This window comes from Rhinatrema bivittatum, chromosome 9 (genome assembly GCF_901001135.1).
Source record: "Rhinatrema bivittatum chromosome 9, aRhiBiv1.1, whole genome shotgun sequence".
NCBI lineage: Eukaryota > Metazoa > Chordata > Amphibia > Gymnophiona > Rhinatrematidae > Rhinatrema > Rhinatrema bivittatum.
The window spans coordinates 23,487,889-23,506,066 of NC_042623.1; the positions used below are offsets into that span (position 1 = coordinate 23,487,889).

At 47.9% G+C, this 18,178-nt stretch overlaps 1 protein-coding gene across 12 annotated transcripts in view; it reads left to right on the forward strand.

Moving 5' to 3' along the window:
- LOC115098596 (collagen alpha-1(VII) chain-like) overlaps positions 1 to 18,178 on the forward strand; it is a 420,825-nt gene that overhangs the window by 209,358 nt on the left and 193,289 nt on the right. For all 12 annotated transcript variants that reach the window (XM_029615285.1, XM_029615292.1, XM_029615282.1 and 9 more), the window contains one exon: positions 1,552 to 1,608. In XM_029615285.1, the coding sequence (XP_029471145.1) occupies positions 1,552 to 1,608 (57 nt within the window). The remainder of the gene's footprint in view (positions 1 to 1,551; positions 1,609 to 18,178) is intronic.

Sequence of the window (18,178 nt, forward strand, 5' to 3'; positions counted from 1 at the left end):
GAACATGCAGGCAGCAGCAGCATCCTCCTTGGGCTTGCCACACACACATGCGCTCTCTCACAAACAGACATACTCACACACCAGCTCTCTCACATGTTCTCTCTCCTAGGAATATGTAGGCAACAGCAGTCTCCTCCTTGGGCCCATATAGTGTCACTCACATACACACACAAGCTCTCACTCATGCTATTCCTCACACACAAACTCTCATACTCTCTGTGCAGGCAGCAGCCTCCTTTCTTTGGCCCTACTAACACAATAATTTCCTCTCTTCAATCACATGGACTGGATCCAGTAGACTAATCTCTTCAGCTGCACAGCCCAGGCTTGACAGGGCAATCTCCTCTCTACAGCCACATGGACTGACACGGCAACCTTCTGTATTTAGCCGTGCGGACCAGCCTGACGCAGTAGGCCTTATGACCCAGCCCTATGTGACATCCTCCTCTTAAGCTCGGCAGTGGAGCACAGGCAGCTTTGATTCTCTCCAATTGCCCCGATACCAATGATGCAGTGCTGCCTGCAGCAGCAGCAGCCTGGTGGCAGGGTAAATTGAAAGTGAATTTTAAAAGTGAGTGGGACTGCTGAGACTCGGGGCACGGGCTCCATGTCTGGTGCTAACAATGCCCCTGATTGAGATGTGTGGTTATTTATTTTAAATTCTTACATACCGACATTCCTGTAGAATGTACAGATCATACCGGTTTACAGTACCGGTATGATCTGTACGTACATTGTAGAGAGTGTACACTGAGCTCAGGTGTACTGTGTAGTAGTAGAGTGGATTCAGAGAGAAAGAGGGGGGGATGGAGCTCAATTTCCATATGTGGTAGTAGAAAGTGGATTGGACAATGCAGAGAGAGGGGTGGAGCTGGAGAGTGCAGGGAAAGAGGGGCAGAGCTCAATTCCCATACAGAGAGGGGCAGAACTAGAGTAGGGCGGAGCTGGAGAGTTCCAGCGATAGAGCTCAGTTTGCATACTGGCAACGCAGCTGGGGGGAAGCTTTCCTCTTTATTATAGTTAGATATTTCTTCACAGAATGGGCCACAGATGCATGGTATGCCCCCCCCAGCAGAGATGGCAGAGGCCAGCAAGGTGGTGCACTGAGTAAAGCAGGCGAAGGGCCCTTCTGTTTAGTCACAGCTTGCACACCGTAGGCATCCTCGTGCAGGAGTGAGGGCTTGGATGAGTGGCTCAGCCCGTAAGGTAGGGTGGGGTTCAGTCTCGAGGCCAGACTGTGGGAATACAGATCCGGAGGACAACTCTGCCTCCTTGGGCAGATCACTTTACCTCCCTCTACCTCAGCTGGCCCACCCGTAACTGGGCAACAAGAAAAATGTTTCTCTTTTTCATTTTTTTTCGTCCATTTGGAAGCTGTTAGGCAGTCCTGAAGCCAGAAATGTGCATCCCGGATTGACCTTTCTGCAATGCCGTGACTGTAGGGAATATTTGTATCGATTAAGATGAAAAGCACAGGAGCGAGTCTAAAGCTGTTTTTAATTATTAACTCTTCTCCAACTTTTAAAAACTTTTTTTTTAATTACCTGGTAGGTGGATAAAGAAACAGAACATTCCAGCCCATCGCACTCCGACTCCTCAAGAAGTGAGGTAAATGTAAATCTCAGATTAATATTAAGGTAACTCTTCCCGAGGAGCACAGTTCTTGTTCCTTTGGCACTGATTCACTAGGAAAAGATGTAGTACATTCCACTTTAAGAAATGGGAAGCAATAATTAACTATTATAAAATTGTGATCAACAATGAGCCATTAAATCTAAAGATAGAGCCTATGTGGGCGGGAGAGGGAGGTGCTGGGGGCTAACACTATCCATGGTGGTGCTGGGACTGGCAGTAACTGTAATGGATGTTGGGACTGGTACAGTCTGCGGGGGGGGGGGGGGGGGGGGGGGGGTGCTGGGACTGGCACTATAATGGGAGCTAGGACTGGCACTATCCATGGTGGTGCTGGGACTGGCAGTAACTGTAATGGATGTTGGGACTGGTACAGTCTCCGGGGGGAGGGGGGGGCTGGGACTGGCACTATAATGGGAGCTAGGACTGGCACTATCCATGGTGGGTACTGGGACTGGCAGTAACTGTAATGGATGTTGGGACTGGTACAGCCTGCGGGGGTGTGCTGGGACTGGCACTATAATGGGAGCTGGGACTGGCACTATCCATGGTGGATACTGTAACTGGCACTGCCTATGGTGGGTGCTGGGACCTACAGCCTGCAGGTGGTGCTGAGGCTGGCATTTTAATGGGTGCTGTGGCTGAAACTGCTTCTGGTACGTGCTGGGACACAGCCTGTAAGGGAGTGGGGTACCGTTTTAGTGTTATGAGTGTAGTATGCGCTCCTTTGGTAAATTAGAGCCTTTTCAGTGTTATCGGTACAGTGTGCATTTTGGTAAATCAAAGCCTTTTCAGTGTTATCGATGCAGTGTACAATTCTTTAGTAAATCAGTCCTTTTTCAGTATTATCTATGCAGTGTACACTTCTTTGGTAAATCAATTCCTTTTCACTATTATTGATGCAGTGTGCATGTCTTTGATACATCTCCAGGTGGTGCATTGTCCTTTCGCACCAAGGATGTGTCTCCCAGGGCTACTGCCCAGGAGGGAAGGGTTAGGTCAGCCATCAAAGTTGGTCATTCGATTATTAGGAATGTAGACAGCCGGGTGGCTGGTGGGCGTGAGGATCGCCTGGTAACATGCCTACCTGGTGCGAAGGTGGCGGATCTCACGCGTCACCTAGATAAGATTTTAGACAGTGCTGGGGAGGAGCCAGCTGTCGTGGTACATGTGGGCACCAATGACATCGGAAAATTTGGGAGGGAGATTCTGGAAGCCAAATTTAGGCTCTTAGGTAGAAAGCTGAAATCCAGAACCTCCAGGGTAGCATTCTCTGAAATGCTTCCTGTTCCACGCGCAGGTCCCCAGAGGCAGGCAGAGCTCCGGAGTCTCAATGTGTGGATGAGACGACGGTGCAAGGAAGAGGGATTCAGTTTTGTTAGGAACTGGGGAAGCTTTTGGAGAAGGGGCAGTCTTTTCTAAAGGGATGGGCTCCACCTTAACCAGGGTGGATCCAGACTGCTGGTGCTAACCTTTAAAAAGGAGATAGAGCAGCTTTTAAACTAGAACAAAGGGGAAAGCCGACAGTCGCTCAGCAGCGCATGGTTCGGAGAGAGGTATCTTCAAAGGATACTAATGATGCATTAGAATTAGGGCATCCCGACAGTGAGGTTCCAATAATTAGAAAAGTAGTCCAAGTGCCTGTAACTAAAAACTCACCTGAGCTAAAAAATTCTAACTTATCCCTATCAATTAAAAAGCAGAATGAAAATACAAACAAAAAACAGACTTTGAAATGTTTGTATGCTAATGCCAGAAGTCTAAGAAGTAAGATGGGAGAATTAGAATGTATAGCAGTGAATGATGACATAGACTTAATTGGCATCTCAGAGACATGGTGGAAGGAGGAAAACCAATGGGACAGTGCTATACCGGGGTACAAATTATATCTCAATGACAGAGAGGAGCACCCGGGAGGCGGTGTGGCGCTTTATGTCCGGGATGGCATAAAGTCCAACAGGATAAACATCCTGCATGAGACTAAATGCACAATCAAATCTTTATGGGTAGAAATCCCTTGTGTGTCTGGGAAGACTACAGTGATAGGGGTATACTACCGTCCACCTGGTCAAGATGGTGAAACGGACAGTGAAATGCTAAGAGAAATTAGGGAAGCTAACCAAATTGGTAATGCAGTAATAATGAGTGATTTCAATTACCCCAAAATTGACTGGGTAAATGTAACATCGGGACATGTTAGAGAGATAAAGTTTAGATGGAATAAATGATAGCTTTATGGAGCAATTGGTTCAGGAACTGACAAGAGAGGGAGCAATTTTAGATCTAATTCTCAGTGGAGAACAGGATTTGGTGAGAGAGGTAACGGTGGTGGGGCCGCTTGGCAATAGTGATCATAATGTGATCAAATTTGATTTAATGCCTGGAAGGGGGACAGTAAGCAAATCCACGGCTCTTGTGCTAAACTTTCAAAAGGGAAACTTTGATAAAATGAGAAAAATAGTTAGAAATAAACTGAAAGGAGCAGCTACAAAAGTAAAAAGTATGCAAGAGGCATGGACATTGTCTAAAATTACAATCTTAGAATCACAGTCCAGATATATTCCATGCATTAAGAAAAGTGGAAGGAAGGTCAAACGATTACCGGCATGGTTAAAAGATGAGGTGAAAGAGGCTATTTTAGCCAAAAGATCGTCATTCAAAAATTGGAAGAGGGATCCATTGGAGGTAAATATCATAAACCTTTGTTGCATTGGTGGACCCTTGGACCGAGGGGGAGTTAACGCCACCTGTGGGGAGGAGCCCCACAGGTCCCCATCATTGGTAGGCGAGGTTGATGACACACAGAGACCCCTCTGGGGTTTCACCATTACCGGCACACATTTCCCTTAGGTTGAGCCCTTGGGTGCCGGGGCCGGCTGGACTTACGTGGGGGCCTCTGCGAAGATGGAAGACCAGAAGAGAGGCAGGCAGCCTACCTCTTGAGTCAATATCCAGGCAACAGTCATGGCAGGCAGCGTAGCTCATGGTCAAGTCCAGTCTGAAGTCAAAGCCAAGACAAGCAGGATCAAAGAAGAGGGCAGGAACAAAGAAGGAACTCGGGAACGCAATAGTAACACACAGCTTACGAGAAGCAAGGAGACCTGTTGCCAAGGCACCTGAAGAAAGCAGGGACTGCCCTTTTATAGTCCCTGGGAGTTGATATCATCGATGAGGCCCGCAGAGCTTTTCCCACCACGGGCCCTTTAAATTTGGCACAGAGGCATGTGCACAACTAGGGGGCCGAAGGTGAAGCAGCACATCGTCAGTGTTCCAGTAGCGGTACGGCGGTGGGTAAGGGAGGCCGGTCACGGAGCTCCGCAGCTGGCGAGCTTAACAGCATTGGCAAGTTAAATGTAAGACATTGATAAGACAGGCTAAGAGAGAATATGAAAAGAAGGTGGCCATAGTGGCAAAAACTCATAATAAAAACTTTTTAAAATATATCCGAAGCAGAAAGCCTGCGAGGGAGTTGGTTGGACTGTTAGATGATCGAGGGGTTAAAAGGGCACTTAGGGAAGATAAGACCATTATGGAAAGACTAAACAAATTCTTTGCTTTAGTGTTTTCTGAAGAGGATGTTGGGGAGATACCTGTTCCCGAGACGGTTTTCAGGGGTGATGATTCAGATGAACTGAACCAAATCATGGTGAACCTGGAAGATGTGGCAGGCCAGATTGACAAACTGAAGAGTAGTAAATCACCTGGACCAGATGGTTTACATCCAAAGGTTCTGAAAGAACTAAATATGAAATTTCGACCTATTCGTAAAAATTTGTAACCTAATCAATAAATTCATCCATTGTACCTGAAGACTGGAGAGTGGCCAATGTAGAGATCTGGGAAATTATAGACTGGTGAGCCTGACTTCAGTGCTGGGAAAAATCATGGAAACTGTTCTAAAGAATAAAATCACAAAACATTTAGATAGACATGGTTTGAGACCAGCCAACATGGATTTACCCAAGGGAAGTCTTGCCTCACAAATCTGATTCATTTTTTTGAAGGGGTGAATAAACATGTGGACAAAGGTGAACCAGTAGATGTGGTGTATTTGAATTTTCAGAAGGCATTCGACAAAGTCACACATGAGAGACTTCTAAGAAAACTAAAAGGTCATGAGATAGGAGGCGATATCCTTTTGTGGATTGCAAACTGGTTAAAAGACAGGAAACAGAGAGTAGGATTAAATGGTCTGTTTTCACAGTGGTAAAAGGTAAATAGTGGAGTGCCTCAGGAATCTGTACTAGGACCAGTGCTTTAATTGATCTGGAAAGGGACACAATGAGTAAGGTGCTTAAATTTATGGACAATACAAAATTATTCAGAGTAGTTAAATCTCAAGCAGATTGTGATAAATTGCAGGAGAGCCTTGTGAGACTGCAAGATTGGGCATCCAAATGGCAGATGAAATATAATGTGGAGAAGTGCAAGATGATGCACATAGGGAAAAATAATCCTTGCTGTGGTTATACGATCTTAGGTTTCACATTAGAAGTTACCACCCAGGAAAGAGATCAAGGCGTCATAGTGGATAATACGTTGAAATTGTTGGCCCAGTGTGCTGTGGCAGTCAAAAACGCAAATAGATTGTTAGGAATTGTTAGGAAGAGAATGGCAAATAAAATGCTGGAAGTCATAATGCCTCTGTATCGCTCATGGTGAGACTGCACCTTGAATACTATGGGCAGTTCTGGTCGCTGCATCTCAAAAAAGAAATAGCAGCGACCAAAATGATAAAGGGGATGGAATGGCCCCCCTGTGAGGAAAGACTAAAGAGGTTAGGGCTGTTCAGCTTGGAGAGGAGATGGCTGAGGGGGGATATGATACAGGTCTACAAAATTATTAAAGCACTTGAACGCAATGGCACAGCCAGAAATGAATTTTTTGGGGGGCCCCAAGGTTAACATGGTGTGTAGTTGACATACAAGTCTAGGCCCTACTATTTGTATTCTTATCAATAAATAATGCCTTAGGGGTAGATTTTGAAGAAGAATGCACGTGCGTCCATGCGCGCACGCTACCCGGCATGCACACATGGCTGTGTGATTTTATAAATGCGCATGCAGGTGCGCGCATGTTATAAAATCATGGGTGGCGTGTGCAAGGGGGGGGCAGACATAAGCCAAAATCACGTGGCGACGCATAGTCCAGCTTGTGCGCGTAACATGGTCCCTTTTAAAATGCGCACAGCGCGCGCAAGGCACGGCCACACACGTAGCCCCTGTCTTTGTCGCACACGGGCCATTAAAAATCGGGCCGTTAGAAATCCATTGTCAGATGCACTCTAAGTAGTTTCATCATGAGTGATGCTTTAAAATATTTTAATTCTATTATTTCAAGCACTTACCAACATTAAAAATACCTGATTAATCTATATTAATTTCATTGATTTTATATTTATCGCAGTTTATAAATACATATCTTGTAAAAAGTAACAGAAGTTGTAACAGAAACAGATCCAATTATGAAATAAAACAAATATCAATGTATTCGTTTATGCATCCTCTTTCATAAGTACAATAAAACAGCAATAATCATAATAATTATCCTAAGAACTTAAGATTTGCAACAGGAGCAGAACAGAACTAGGACATGCAAAAATATATATATTCAAATGCTGGTGCCACCTCAGTGATGGCAAAGCAAACTCCCTCCAATGCCAAACACTTCGTGAAGTAAGACAAATTCCTACAAAAACAAAAAAAAAAACAACACCCAAGACCCTTCCCATGCCCCATACCATAACAGTAGTAACTCTCAGGGCTCAAACAGCAGCAACCTTATCTAAAAAAAGGCAGCAGAAGGGAAGGCTGTTACGCTCTACTATGTAGTTACGTGTATGACAGAAACCTTTATTGAACTATTGTCCATATTTGTGCTCCTTACGAGGATACAAGGAATTCAGCTTGGGGGGAGGGGGGGATGTAGCCCTGTGGCTAACTAATGACATGCCTCAGGACCACTCCTGCAGAGAGACCCCTTGTAGTTGGGTTGAAGATGTAACTGGGCCATCAGCAAGAAGGATCCAGAGCCTTTCCTTAGAGAGAAGTCTGGAGGGAGCTTACTGTGTGCAGGGGGCAGAGGCTGGCATGGAAATAGTCAAAAACAATTTTCTTCCATGGTAGGGCTGCCATTGCCCAAAGGGAAGAGTACGAACTTCAGATAAAAAAAAACTTAAGGACCCCTGAGAGTCCATGAGAAAAAGAGAGTCAAAGTCCTGTGAATTTCCATGGAGGGGCTACATGGCAAGAAGTCATTATTTTGAGAAAATACTGTGGGAGCAAACCCTTCCGTGGTCCCAGAAACTGTCCCTCATTGTTGTGGTGGTGCAACAGTGGAAGTTGCACCCCTGAAGTTGTTTGCCTCCTTCTGCAGGCGCTGAAGGGGGACTTTGTGGCGAATAGTGTAAAACAGTTGCAGGTGCTCCCACTTGGAGGAAGCATGAAATGTACTCTGTAAACTTTGTGAATAAACGCAGCCAATCTGGGAGCACCTCCTCAGCGTGATTTGCCTTCTTGGGAAAAGTCTAGCAACTTTTGCATACAGTTAATCTTGTTTTTTTACTTATTTATTTATTGTGTTTCTATGCCACTTATCATAAATTTAAGCAGCTTACATTTTTATCACATATACAATGTCATATCATAAAAAGCAATTAATAGAAACACCAATGCACCATCTCAAAATTATATATTAAAAACACACAATAATCAAAACAGACACAAATAAAAGCCCCTTTGTTCATCTCTTTTTAGCATCCTAACCTTAAATATTAACTCTTCCCCTCCTACTGTTCCAGTTAGCACTTTACTCTTTGAATGCTTCTGTAAAAAGCCAAGTTTTTAGCGCTTTTTAAAAACAATTTCTGATCTCCAGATAACCGCAGCTCTTCTGGCATTAAGTTCCAAAGCGCCAGTCCTGCCATTGATATAGCCCTTTCATGTATAGCACTTAAATGAAGAGGGAGTCACCAAAAGAGCTTGATTCACAGAGCGTAGCTCTCTTTGAGGCATATATACCTGAAGTCTAGTCCCCAGCCATGCATAATCCCTAATGCAGGTGCACTACACCCTCTGTTGGACCTTTTATTGCAAGAACCCACAAGCCGGGTCAGAAATCTTACTAACAGATGGCTCAAGGACAAGGCTGGCGCTCTCCTGGCTTTAATCCACTCTCCTCCCCCCACCCCACTGAATGCATGGACTTGTTTTTATTTATTTGTTTCAATTCGATTTCTGCTTTGTCAAAATCTCAAAGCGGTTGCAATAAAAATATGACAAAACACATCTCCCCATAGCCCACCCCAGAACTACAACCCCCTTGCCTTACAGTCAGCAAGCTTATAATGTCATTTTTTATTTTTAAAAAAGGAGGACACCATAAATAAAATCCAGTCTGCTAGAACATGTCAAGAAACTACAGACAAACAAATAATTAGTTTTAAAACTGGTATGACAGAGCTGTAGAAAATAAACATTCATTGATTGCCAGTCCATGCATGCAGTGGGGTAAAACCAGCACTTAATGGACCTGCCCCAAAAAAAAAAAAAAAAGGTCACCAAAGCAGACCTGCCCGCCTCTGGCAAAGGGTGCAGCGAGAGGCTGAAAAGAACCCGCCTGAAACTAAAGCGTGCCTCTGACTCGCGTGCGAGTGGAATGAATTGTGTGTGCCCTTTTCTGAAAGCTGCAGAATTCTAAATGTCCTCTTTCTTTAAATCACACAGGGACGTTTGTAAACCTCCCTCCCCCACGGGGGCCGATCTCCTCCTTCCCTTCTTCCAGACATCACTGGGAAAGCGCCTGGCGAAAGATGAGGCACGCTGGCAGTGCTTGTGGCGGGGAAGGAGTGTGGGTCAGTCGCAGAGACCGCGTTGAGTGCCTTGACCCTTCCAGCCAGCAAGCCACGGGCTGGACACTTAAGCCGGGCTCTGCTCCTCTGGTCACCTGCATTGATTTTAGAACAATTCTTTTCTTTCAACGCTCTCGGCTGCTCTCCCCCTACCCTGTGGAGGCCTGAGTTTTCAACCCATAATGCAGCCTGGACTGCTGTAACCTGTAGAAACGAATGCTGTCCAAAGCATGAATATTATGCTCTGGGAAGGAAGGACCTCTGCCAATATGACTGACTTCTCACCCACACTGCCAATAAGCTGAAGAATGGAATGTTGGATTTGTACATGAAACTTGGGTAGAACTGAGTTTGGCCCAGTTTTCTGGACTACTACAGTATCATCCTCTTCCATGACAGATGTACATGGAATTAAGAGCAGTTTTTAATGCCATGCGAATATTTGATGAGACCTTTTTTCCTTCTGTCCCAACCCTGCTGCTGTCCTTGCTCTGAACCTTACTAGTTGGATGGACAGCCACCGGCTGGCTGCCCCTTAGCTAGCCGTAGTTAGATAAAATATATCCTGCTTCCACCGTTTTCATGCCAATGGCTACCATGCATTACCCCAGTGTTAGGATCCAGACCTCCAGGCGGACCAGATAGCTTTCTGCATGTCTGTAAACATGTACAGAGCTGGTCCTTGCCCTCTGTGTCCCCTTCTGAGCACTGAGCACCTTGGATTTTTATAGAGCCTGTCCATCCCTGATTCAAGATTAGGAAATATCTTAAGGATTCCAGTGCATAGGAGTTAGAGTCATTCAAACTCAGTTAGGCACACCTGAGCTTTTCTTGCTGATAGGGCAGTGATTCTGGAGGCGCACCTATCCGGCCTGGCCTCTTCGATCTCCCAAACGAATATACATGAGACGTGTGTATACTGGGTCTCCAGTGTGCGTGCTCATGCACATTCCTTATAAAAAATCCTGAAAACCAGACAGGTTAGGTATGCCTCCAGAACAGGGTGTGGCTAAATAAACCCGCAGTAAAAGCTGAAATGGCTCAGCTTGCTATGGAATGGGAGTCACAGTTTGGATTTTTCTTTGCCTTGCAAGTATGATGGGCAGGCAGTGTGAAAACGAAGGGTGGCAGTAGGGGGAACTCCAGCAGGGGCAGTAAATGGGATGTACAGCACAAAGCTGGACTATCACTGGGAAGAATAAACAGGAGGACGTGTAATCAATCAATCAATCAATTTAGAAACTATGCCCAAGGCAAGAAACAACATAATAATAAGTACATTTTAAAACCACACCTCCATCATAAATAGTTGGAATATAATAATTACTGATATAACTATAATAATAATATCTGCAGTAGTCTAAAATTTTAGAAATAAAAATAGCCAAACCCTCAAAAAATGCAATACATCTTAACTCCTGAAAGCAAGCAGATAAAATTAAAACTCTCACAGCATAGTTCAACACCTAGAGTAGCAGAAATAATATTTTCCAGTTCCCCTGGGCTCCTGAGCAGCTGGAAAAAAAAGCACATTACAACATTGCTCCCATTGTTGTTATCCGATGTTTATTTCATTCGTGAAGAGATTATAAGTACGGGGAGTTTTCTGAGCACTTCTCCTTGTCTTTCAGCACCAGCACCTTACTGCATGGTGGACATGGCTTGCAGGCAGCAGGGTGCTTCCTTCTGGAGCCCAGTCCCATTGACCCAGGTCATCTCCTGGAGGAATCGCCCTGAATGTCGCATGCCAGCGCAGCCCCTTTTGTTTTATTCTGGGGCCACCAGGCGGACCCAAGTCGTCAGGGACAGGCTGAGTCAGTCCTGGTTTTAGCCCACTGCAGCTGTGGACCTCTGGTCTTGCCTTTCTTAGGGAGAGTAAAGCAAGAGATGCAAGAAAGCAAACCCCGATGGTCTGCAGCTATGTTTTTGTTCCGAGTGCTTGTTTCAGACAATATTGGGGGAGCAATTGCTAAAATCACCAAATATTCCCCCCGGGACGCGCCTAGCCCATCGGGTTTTCAGAAGCACCTGCAGAGCTCTCTCATGCATATTCATTGAGGGTGTTCCTCAAAACCCGACTGGCGAAGTGCGTCCCGAGGACCGGCTTAAGAACCCCTGTCCTAAGCTATACAGCAGAGGGGGTCCCTTGTACTATTCAGCAGGGGCCGCACAGGAATGTTCGCTATAAAGGCAGCAAATCTGATCTGACAATGGCTACCTGGAGACGTCTCCGCTGTACAGTGAGTTTTGTCGCTAGCGTGAGCTTTTGAACCCCGCAGTATAACAGCATGCTTTACTGTATGACAATGTAACATGAAGATTTGTGGCAGTCAGGATTCAGTGGCGTCTTAACTGGTGCAGTTCTGTATTTTTTCTCCCCTCTGCAGGATCTTAACGTTGTATCAGGATTCTCCTACATGTAAATTCCAATGAAATACATTGCCATATTTAAACAAACAAGTGTGCCTGGGTTTTCTTTCTTCTTATTTAGGAAAGATAAAAACCTAATCTGAATGTTATTTATGTATTTATTTGTTTGGGCCCGGCAGTTGTCCTGCTCCTTCGGGCTTCCAGTTCAGTCGGAACTGGCCTGTATTGGGCCTCCAACCCCTGAGCTTCATTTGCAACTTCCCAGGGATTATTTTCCTCTCCTTATTTTATATCGCTTCCTGAAAACACCCAGGCTGGTCATCGCGGCGATGGTCAGCAGCCAGGAGGTCCATACACCAGGGCTGCCTTCCGGATCCCTACAGTCACGGACCCTGAATCCGGCCATTAGGTGTCGCTCTTAAACATTTGTGTATCTTTTCCTTTAATAAAAATGTGTACATTCCCTGTACATATCCGGATCAGTCCAGACCGTGAGTTGAGCCTCCTGTCCAGCAGATGGAGCCAGACTAAAACTGAAAGGGTATCCTATATCAGGACAGAGTCTACCCTGCAGCCCTTCAGTATTTCTGTCTCCAGCAGATGGATCAGCTCACCCTGCGGTTCCCTGATTTTGGCTACTTAGCCCTTTCCCTGTTGGGTTTCTTTTTCTCTTAAGGATCAAGCAAGAACCACTTTATTTAAAAAAAAAAAACAAAAAACTACCTTTTGGGCTCTTTGTTTTTTCCGATCAGGAGACAATCCTGTCTCCTGGCTCTTGTGGGGCTTAAGGGGGCTTGGCCCCTTGTGTTTTACATAGCCTAAGCCCTGTTTTCCTGGTGGTCCTAAGTGGGGTAAAACTGGTGGTCCAGTCACTCCCCCCTTACCTGGCTGCTCTTTCTATAGGGGCTTTTCTCCCCTAGCATTTTCTTAGGGAGGTGCTCTCTCGCTCTGTTCCTAGAAAAAAAAAAAAAAGGAACATTTTAAAAGCCACAAGCCGGTCTGTTTTCTCTTGTTTTTGCCAGCAGCCAGGTATTTAGTACAGAGGAGCATGCAGGGTTTGTTCCTCTGCCTCCACTCCTCCCGGCAGCAAAGTTTATGCAGTCAGCTGTTTTTTTTTTTTTTAGGCAGATCGCGGCTCCTCTTCAGCGAGACATGCCGCGATCTCAGTGCTGCCTCGCTTATGGTGAGCCCTCCACGCGTCTTTTGTGCGAGGGACTCTGCTCTTCTTGCTTGCCGGGTGAGGAGGGCCCCTCCTCGGCAGCGCTGATGCAACAAGCCTGGAGTCGCGTTTCCAGCCGCATGACCAGGCCGTTCCTGGGTTGGCAGACCGCGGGAACGGTGGACATTTTGGGAGTTTCTGCAGCTCCCAATTCAGGGCTGCCTGGCACGGGGGAGCCGATTTTTATTAAGTCTCACCCGGATTTGAGCCCCGTGCGGTCCCAGGACGTGGGTCCCTGCCCCCCCCCCCCCCCCCCCGGCAAGGCTAGGGCCCGTTTTTCTTCGGAATTTGTGCTTCTTATGCACAAATCCTACCTGGCCAGCTTGCAAGAGGAGGAGGACCCTCCCTCAGGTCCCCTGCTGGCCAAACTCGCTCGGCCAGCCCCTCCGCCCGCTCAGGAGGTGCAGGGGTCAGTCCGGGTGTGGGTGGTCCCGGGGGTCCCTCCTTTACCTGATCCTCCGTCTCCCCTGGTCTCTCCGGATCCGGACCCAAACCTAGACTTCCGGGGGGGATGCTCCCCCCGGAAGGGGATGATCCCCAAGTTCTCCGTATGCTCCTGAGGGAGGAATTGTAACCCCTCATTCCCTCTGTTCTTCAGGAGCTAGGGATTGAGGGGCCCACGGCAGATACTCTGACAACGGGGCTGCCAAAGCACATGGATCCAGTCCTGGCGGGACTCAGGGCTCTGGCGTCTGCTTTTCCCTTTCACCCCATGCACAAATTGCTGTTGCTTCAGGAAAGCTTTATCCCCTCCCGGAAGACTGCCTGGACATGCTGAGAATTCCCACAGTAGATTCTTCCGTCACGGCGGTTAAGAAGCACACCACTATCCCAGTGGTGGGTGCGATGGCTTTGAAGGATGTGCAGGATCGCAAGCTCAAATTCCACCTTAAGCGTATCTTCGAGGTTCTGGCCTTGGGGGTGCGGGCGTCTATCTGCAGCAGTCTCATGCAGCGGGCAAGCCTCAGGTGGGTTCAACAATTGCTCTGCACCCAGGACCTCCAGTCTGCAGAGGCGGAGCAGGCTGAATGATTGGAAGGGGCCATTGCATATGGGGCAGATGCTCTGTACGAACTCCTCTGCGTCCAGGTGAAAGCAATGGCCTCGGCGGTATCCGCAAATATGCTCCTCTGGTTGTGCAATTGGTCAGTGGACCCATCGTCCAAGGCACGGTTGGGCACTCTGCCTTTTAAGGGCAAATTGCTCTTCAGAGAGATCTTGAGCAGCTTATTAATTCATTGGGGGAAAACAAGGTCCATAAGCTGCCTGAGGACCGACCGAAACAGTCTCGGGCATTTGTGCCCTCCCATTCACTGTTTCGGGGTCAACGTAGATATACTCCTCGAGGGTGCAATGGCTCCTCTAGAGGTTATTCTTCCCGGTCTCAATCTTGGGCCCAGCCCTTTCGAGGTTGCAGGCCCTTCCGCGAAGGGGCCTCTCAACGTACCACCCCAAAGCCCGCTTCCCAATGAACTTCGGTCGACCCATTCCTCGGTTCCCAACCTAGGTGGTCGTCTCTCCCTGTTTTTCGAGGAATGGGTGAAAATCACGTCGGACCAGTGGGTTCTCGAGATCATCCGAGACGGGTACGCTTTAGAATTTTCTCGAGATCTACTGGACCTCTTCGTAGTCTCTCCTTGCGGTCGTCAGAAGTGGGCTGTGGTGGACCAAATGCTCACCAGGTTATGGAGACTGGGCGCCATTGTACCAGTTCCGGAGGAGGAACTTGGCGCAGGCCAGTATTCCATCTACTTCGTAGTGCCAAAGAAAGAGGGTACCTTTCGCCCGATCTTGGACCTCAAGAGGGTCAACTGGGCCCTCAAGGTGCTGCACTTTCGCATGGAGACCCTAAGAACGGTCATCGCGGTGGTTCATCCCGGTGAATACCTTGCCTCTCTCGATCTGATAGAGGCTTACTTACACATTTTGATTCATCGTGACCACCAGAATTATCTTCGTTTTCACATCCTGAACTAGGATTTTCAGTTTCGAGCGTTGCCTTTTGGCCTGGCCACTGCACCGCGCACCTTCACCAAGGTCATGGTGGTGGTGGCTGCTCTCCGCCGAGAAGGAGTCCTGGTCCATCCGTATCTGGACGACTGGCTCGTGTGGGCCAAGTTGGAGACTCGTTGCCGGCAGGCTGTCGCTCGGGTCCTAGCTCTCCTCACCTCGCTAGGGTAGATAGTCAACTTTCCCAAAAGCAATCTTCAGCCTTCCCAAGTCTTGGAATTTCTGGGGGCACACTTCAACACTTGGATCGGCAAGGTGTCCCTACCTCGCACTCGAGCTCTCAAGCTTATCGACCAGGTGCGCAATCTTCTCTTGCTCCCGCTCCCGACGGCGTGGCACTACCTCCAGGTCCTGCAGTCTATGGCGTCCACCATCGACCTAGTCCCCTGGGCGTTTGCGCATATGTGACCATTTGCAGAGAGCTTTTCTATCCCGCTGGCAGCCGGTGTTGGCACAGTTTCACACGGTTCTCCCGCTTTCGGCCTCTACCATCGCCGACTTGCAGTGGTGGCTTTCGCTCCCTCATCTTCTGCGAGGAATGCCTCTTCAGACTCCACAGTGGATAGTAGTCACCACGGATGCCAGTCTCTCTGGCTGGGGAGCAGTCTGCCAATCTCAGACCACGCAGGGAGTCTGGTCCCCAGTTCAGTCCCGCTGGCACATCAATCGTCTGGAGGCCCAGGCGGTGTGTCTGGCTCTACAAGTGTTTTTGCCCCTGTTCTGCGGCAAGGCACTGAGGGTTCTCTCCGACAACTCCACCACAGTAGCTTATAATCAACCGGCAGGGGGGCTCTCGGAGTCGCCTGGTGGCTCTGGAAGGCAGCCGGCTCTTTGCCTGGCAGCCTTCCACATACCGGGCAAGGAGAATGTGCAAGCCGATTTTCTCAGTCGCCAGCATCTCGATCCCGGAGAGTGGGAACTCTCGGACGCAGCCATGGATTTGATCGTCAGCAGGTGGGGTCCCCCTCACATGGACCTCATGGCAACCTTAGGCAATGTCAAGGCCAACAGATTCTTCAGCTGCTGGAGGGAACACTGTTCGGAGGGAGTGGATGCTCTAGCGCTCCCCTGGCTCACAGACGTCCTTCTCTATGTGTTTCCTCCATGGCCTCTGGTGGGAAACGTTCTTTGAAGAATAGAACTCCACCAGGGACCAGTTATTCTGGTAGCACCCGAATGGCCTCGCAGACCGTGGTTCGCGGATCTCATCAACCTGGCGACGGACAGGCCTCTTCGTCTCAGCCATCTTCCTCGTCTCCTTCGGCAGGGGCCCGTATTTTTCTACCAGGCAGATCGCTTTTGTCTAGCAGCCTGGCTTTTGAACAGAGTCGCCTGAGGCAAAAAAGCTATAAGGAGGAAGTTATCTCCATTCTCCTGCGAGCTCGTAAGACGTCTACTTCTTTGGCTTATGTACACGTTTGGAAAGTTTTTGAGGCTGCCTGTGCGGACTCGGGTGTTTTAGCACGCTATGCTCCGGTTTCATTGGTGCTTTCCTTTCTTCAGAAGGGTCTCTCCAAGGATCTCTCCTTCAGTTCGTTGCGCGTTCAGGTGTCCGCTCTCGGCTCTCTCCTTGGTAGCGTAGAAGGTCATTCCTTGGAGTCTCACCCGGATGTTGTGCGGTTCTTGAAGGGCGTCAAGCACTTGCGGCCGCCCGTCCATTCCACTTGTCCATCTTGGAGTCTTAATCTCATCCTTCGGGCTCTTTGTACGGCTCCATTCGAGCCCATTCGTCGGGCTACGGTAAAGATCTCTCGCTTAAGGCGGTCTTCTTCATTTCTATCTGTTCCGCTCAGTGGGGTTCAAAGATTCAAGCGTTGTCCTGTCGGGAGCCTTTTCTGCGTTTTTCCGATTCAGGAGTCTCCCTCAAGATGGTCCCTTCCTTCTTGCCAAAGGTCTTTTCCGCTTTTCATGTCAATCAGTTGGTGGAGCTCCCCGCGTTCTCTCCGGAGGATGTCACGGGTTCCACTGGTGGCGATCTTTGCCGGCTTGATGTGAAACGCGTGTTACTAAGGTATCTCCAGGTTACCAGTGAATTTCGGGTCTCCGATCATCTCTTTATCCTCTGGAGTGGTCCAAATATGGGCAAGCAGGCTTCTAAGACTACTATTGCTTGGTGGTTGAAGGAGGCGATTTCCTCGGCCTATCTTTGCCAGGGCCGGGCGGTTCCTGAGGGCCTAAAGGCTCATTTGTTGCATTCTCAGACTACTTCCTGGGCGGAGAGTCAATCGATTTCTCCGCAAGAGATCTGCAGGGCCGCTACTTGGATGTCCCTGCATATTTTTGCTCGACACTACCGTCTGGATGTGCAAGCACCGGTTTTTTGTTCCTTTGGTTGGCAGGTGCTTCGAGCGGGACTGTCTCAGTCCCACCCAGTTTAGGGAAGCTTTGGTACATCCCACGGTCTGGACTGATCCGGGTATGTTCAGGGAAAGGAAAATTAGTTCTTACCTGTTAATTTTCGTTCCTGTAGTACCAAGAATCAGTCCAGACTCCCTTCCCTGTTTCTTTCATGTCATCCACTTGAAGCTTTTCCTACAGGTTTCTGGATGCCAGTTCTATATCTCTGAATTCAGGATACTAGAAGCATCTGTGTTGATGACAAAGACTATGCAAGAGCATTCTTATACAGAGTTCCTTCAATGGTTGTAATTGTTACTCAGTTGAGTTTTCTGGTTACTTGCTTGATTTTCCTCTTCGGGGGTTTTCTTTGTTCTTTTCTGCTTTGACAATGGTTATACTGAAGGGCTGCAGGGTAGGCTCTGTCCTGATACAGGATACCCTTTCAGTTTTGGTCTGTCTCCATCTGCTGGACAGGAGGCTCAACCCACGGTCTGGACTGATCCGTGGTACTACAGCAATGAAAATTAACAGGTAAGAACTAATTTTCCTTTTCTTATTTTATAATATCTGCAGACCCTTAATCTTCGCACTAAAACTTTTTCTTTGGTTTTGACCTATTATTTGTATGCTTTGTGCTCCTTTCAATGTATTTCTGTGGCGATTGCCCTTAAGCAATGACCACGACTCTTCCCTCCCCGCTCCCCCTTCCCCCCCCCCCCCCCCCCCACCAGGGGCTGTGAACGCAGCCTCCTCAGCCC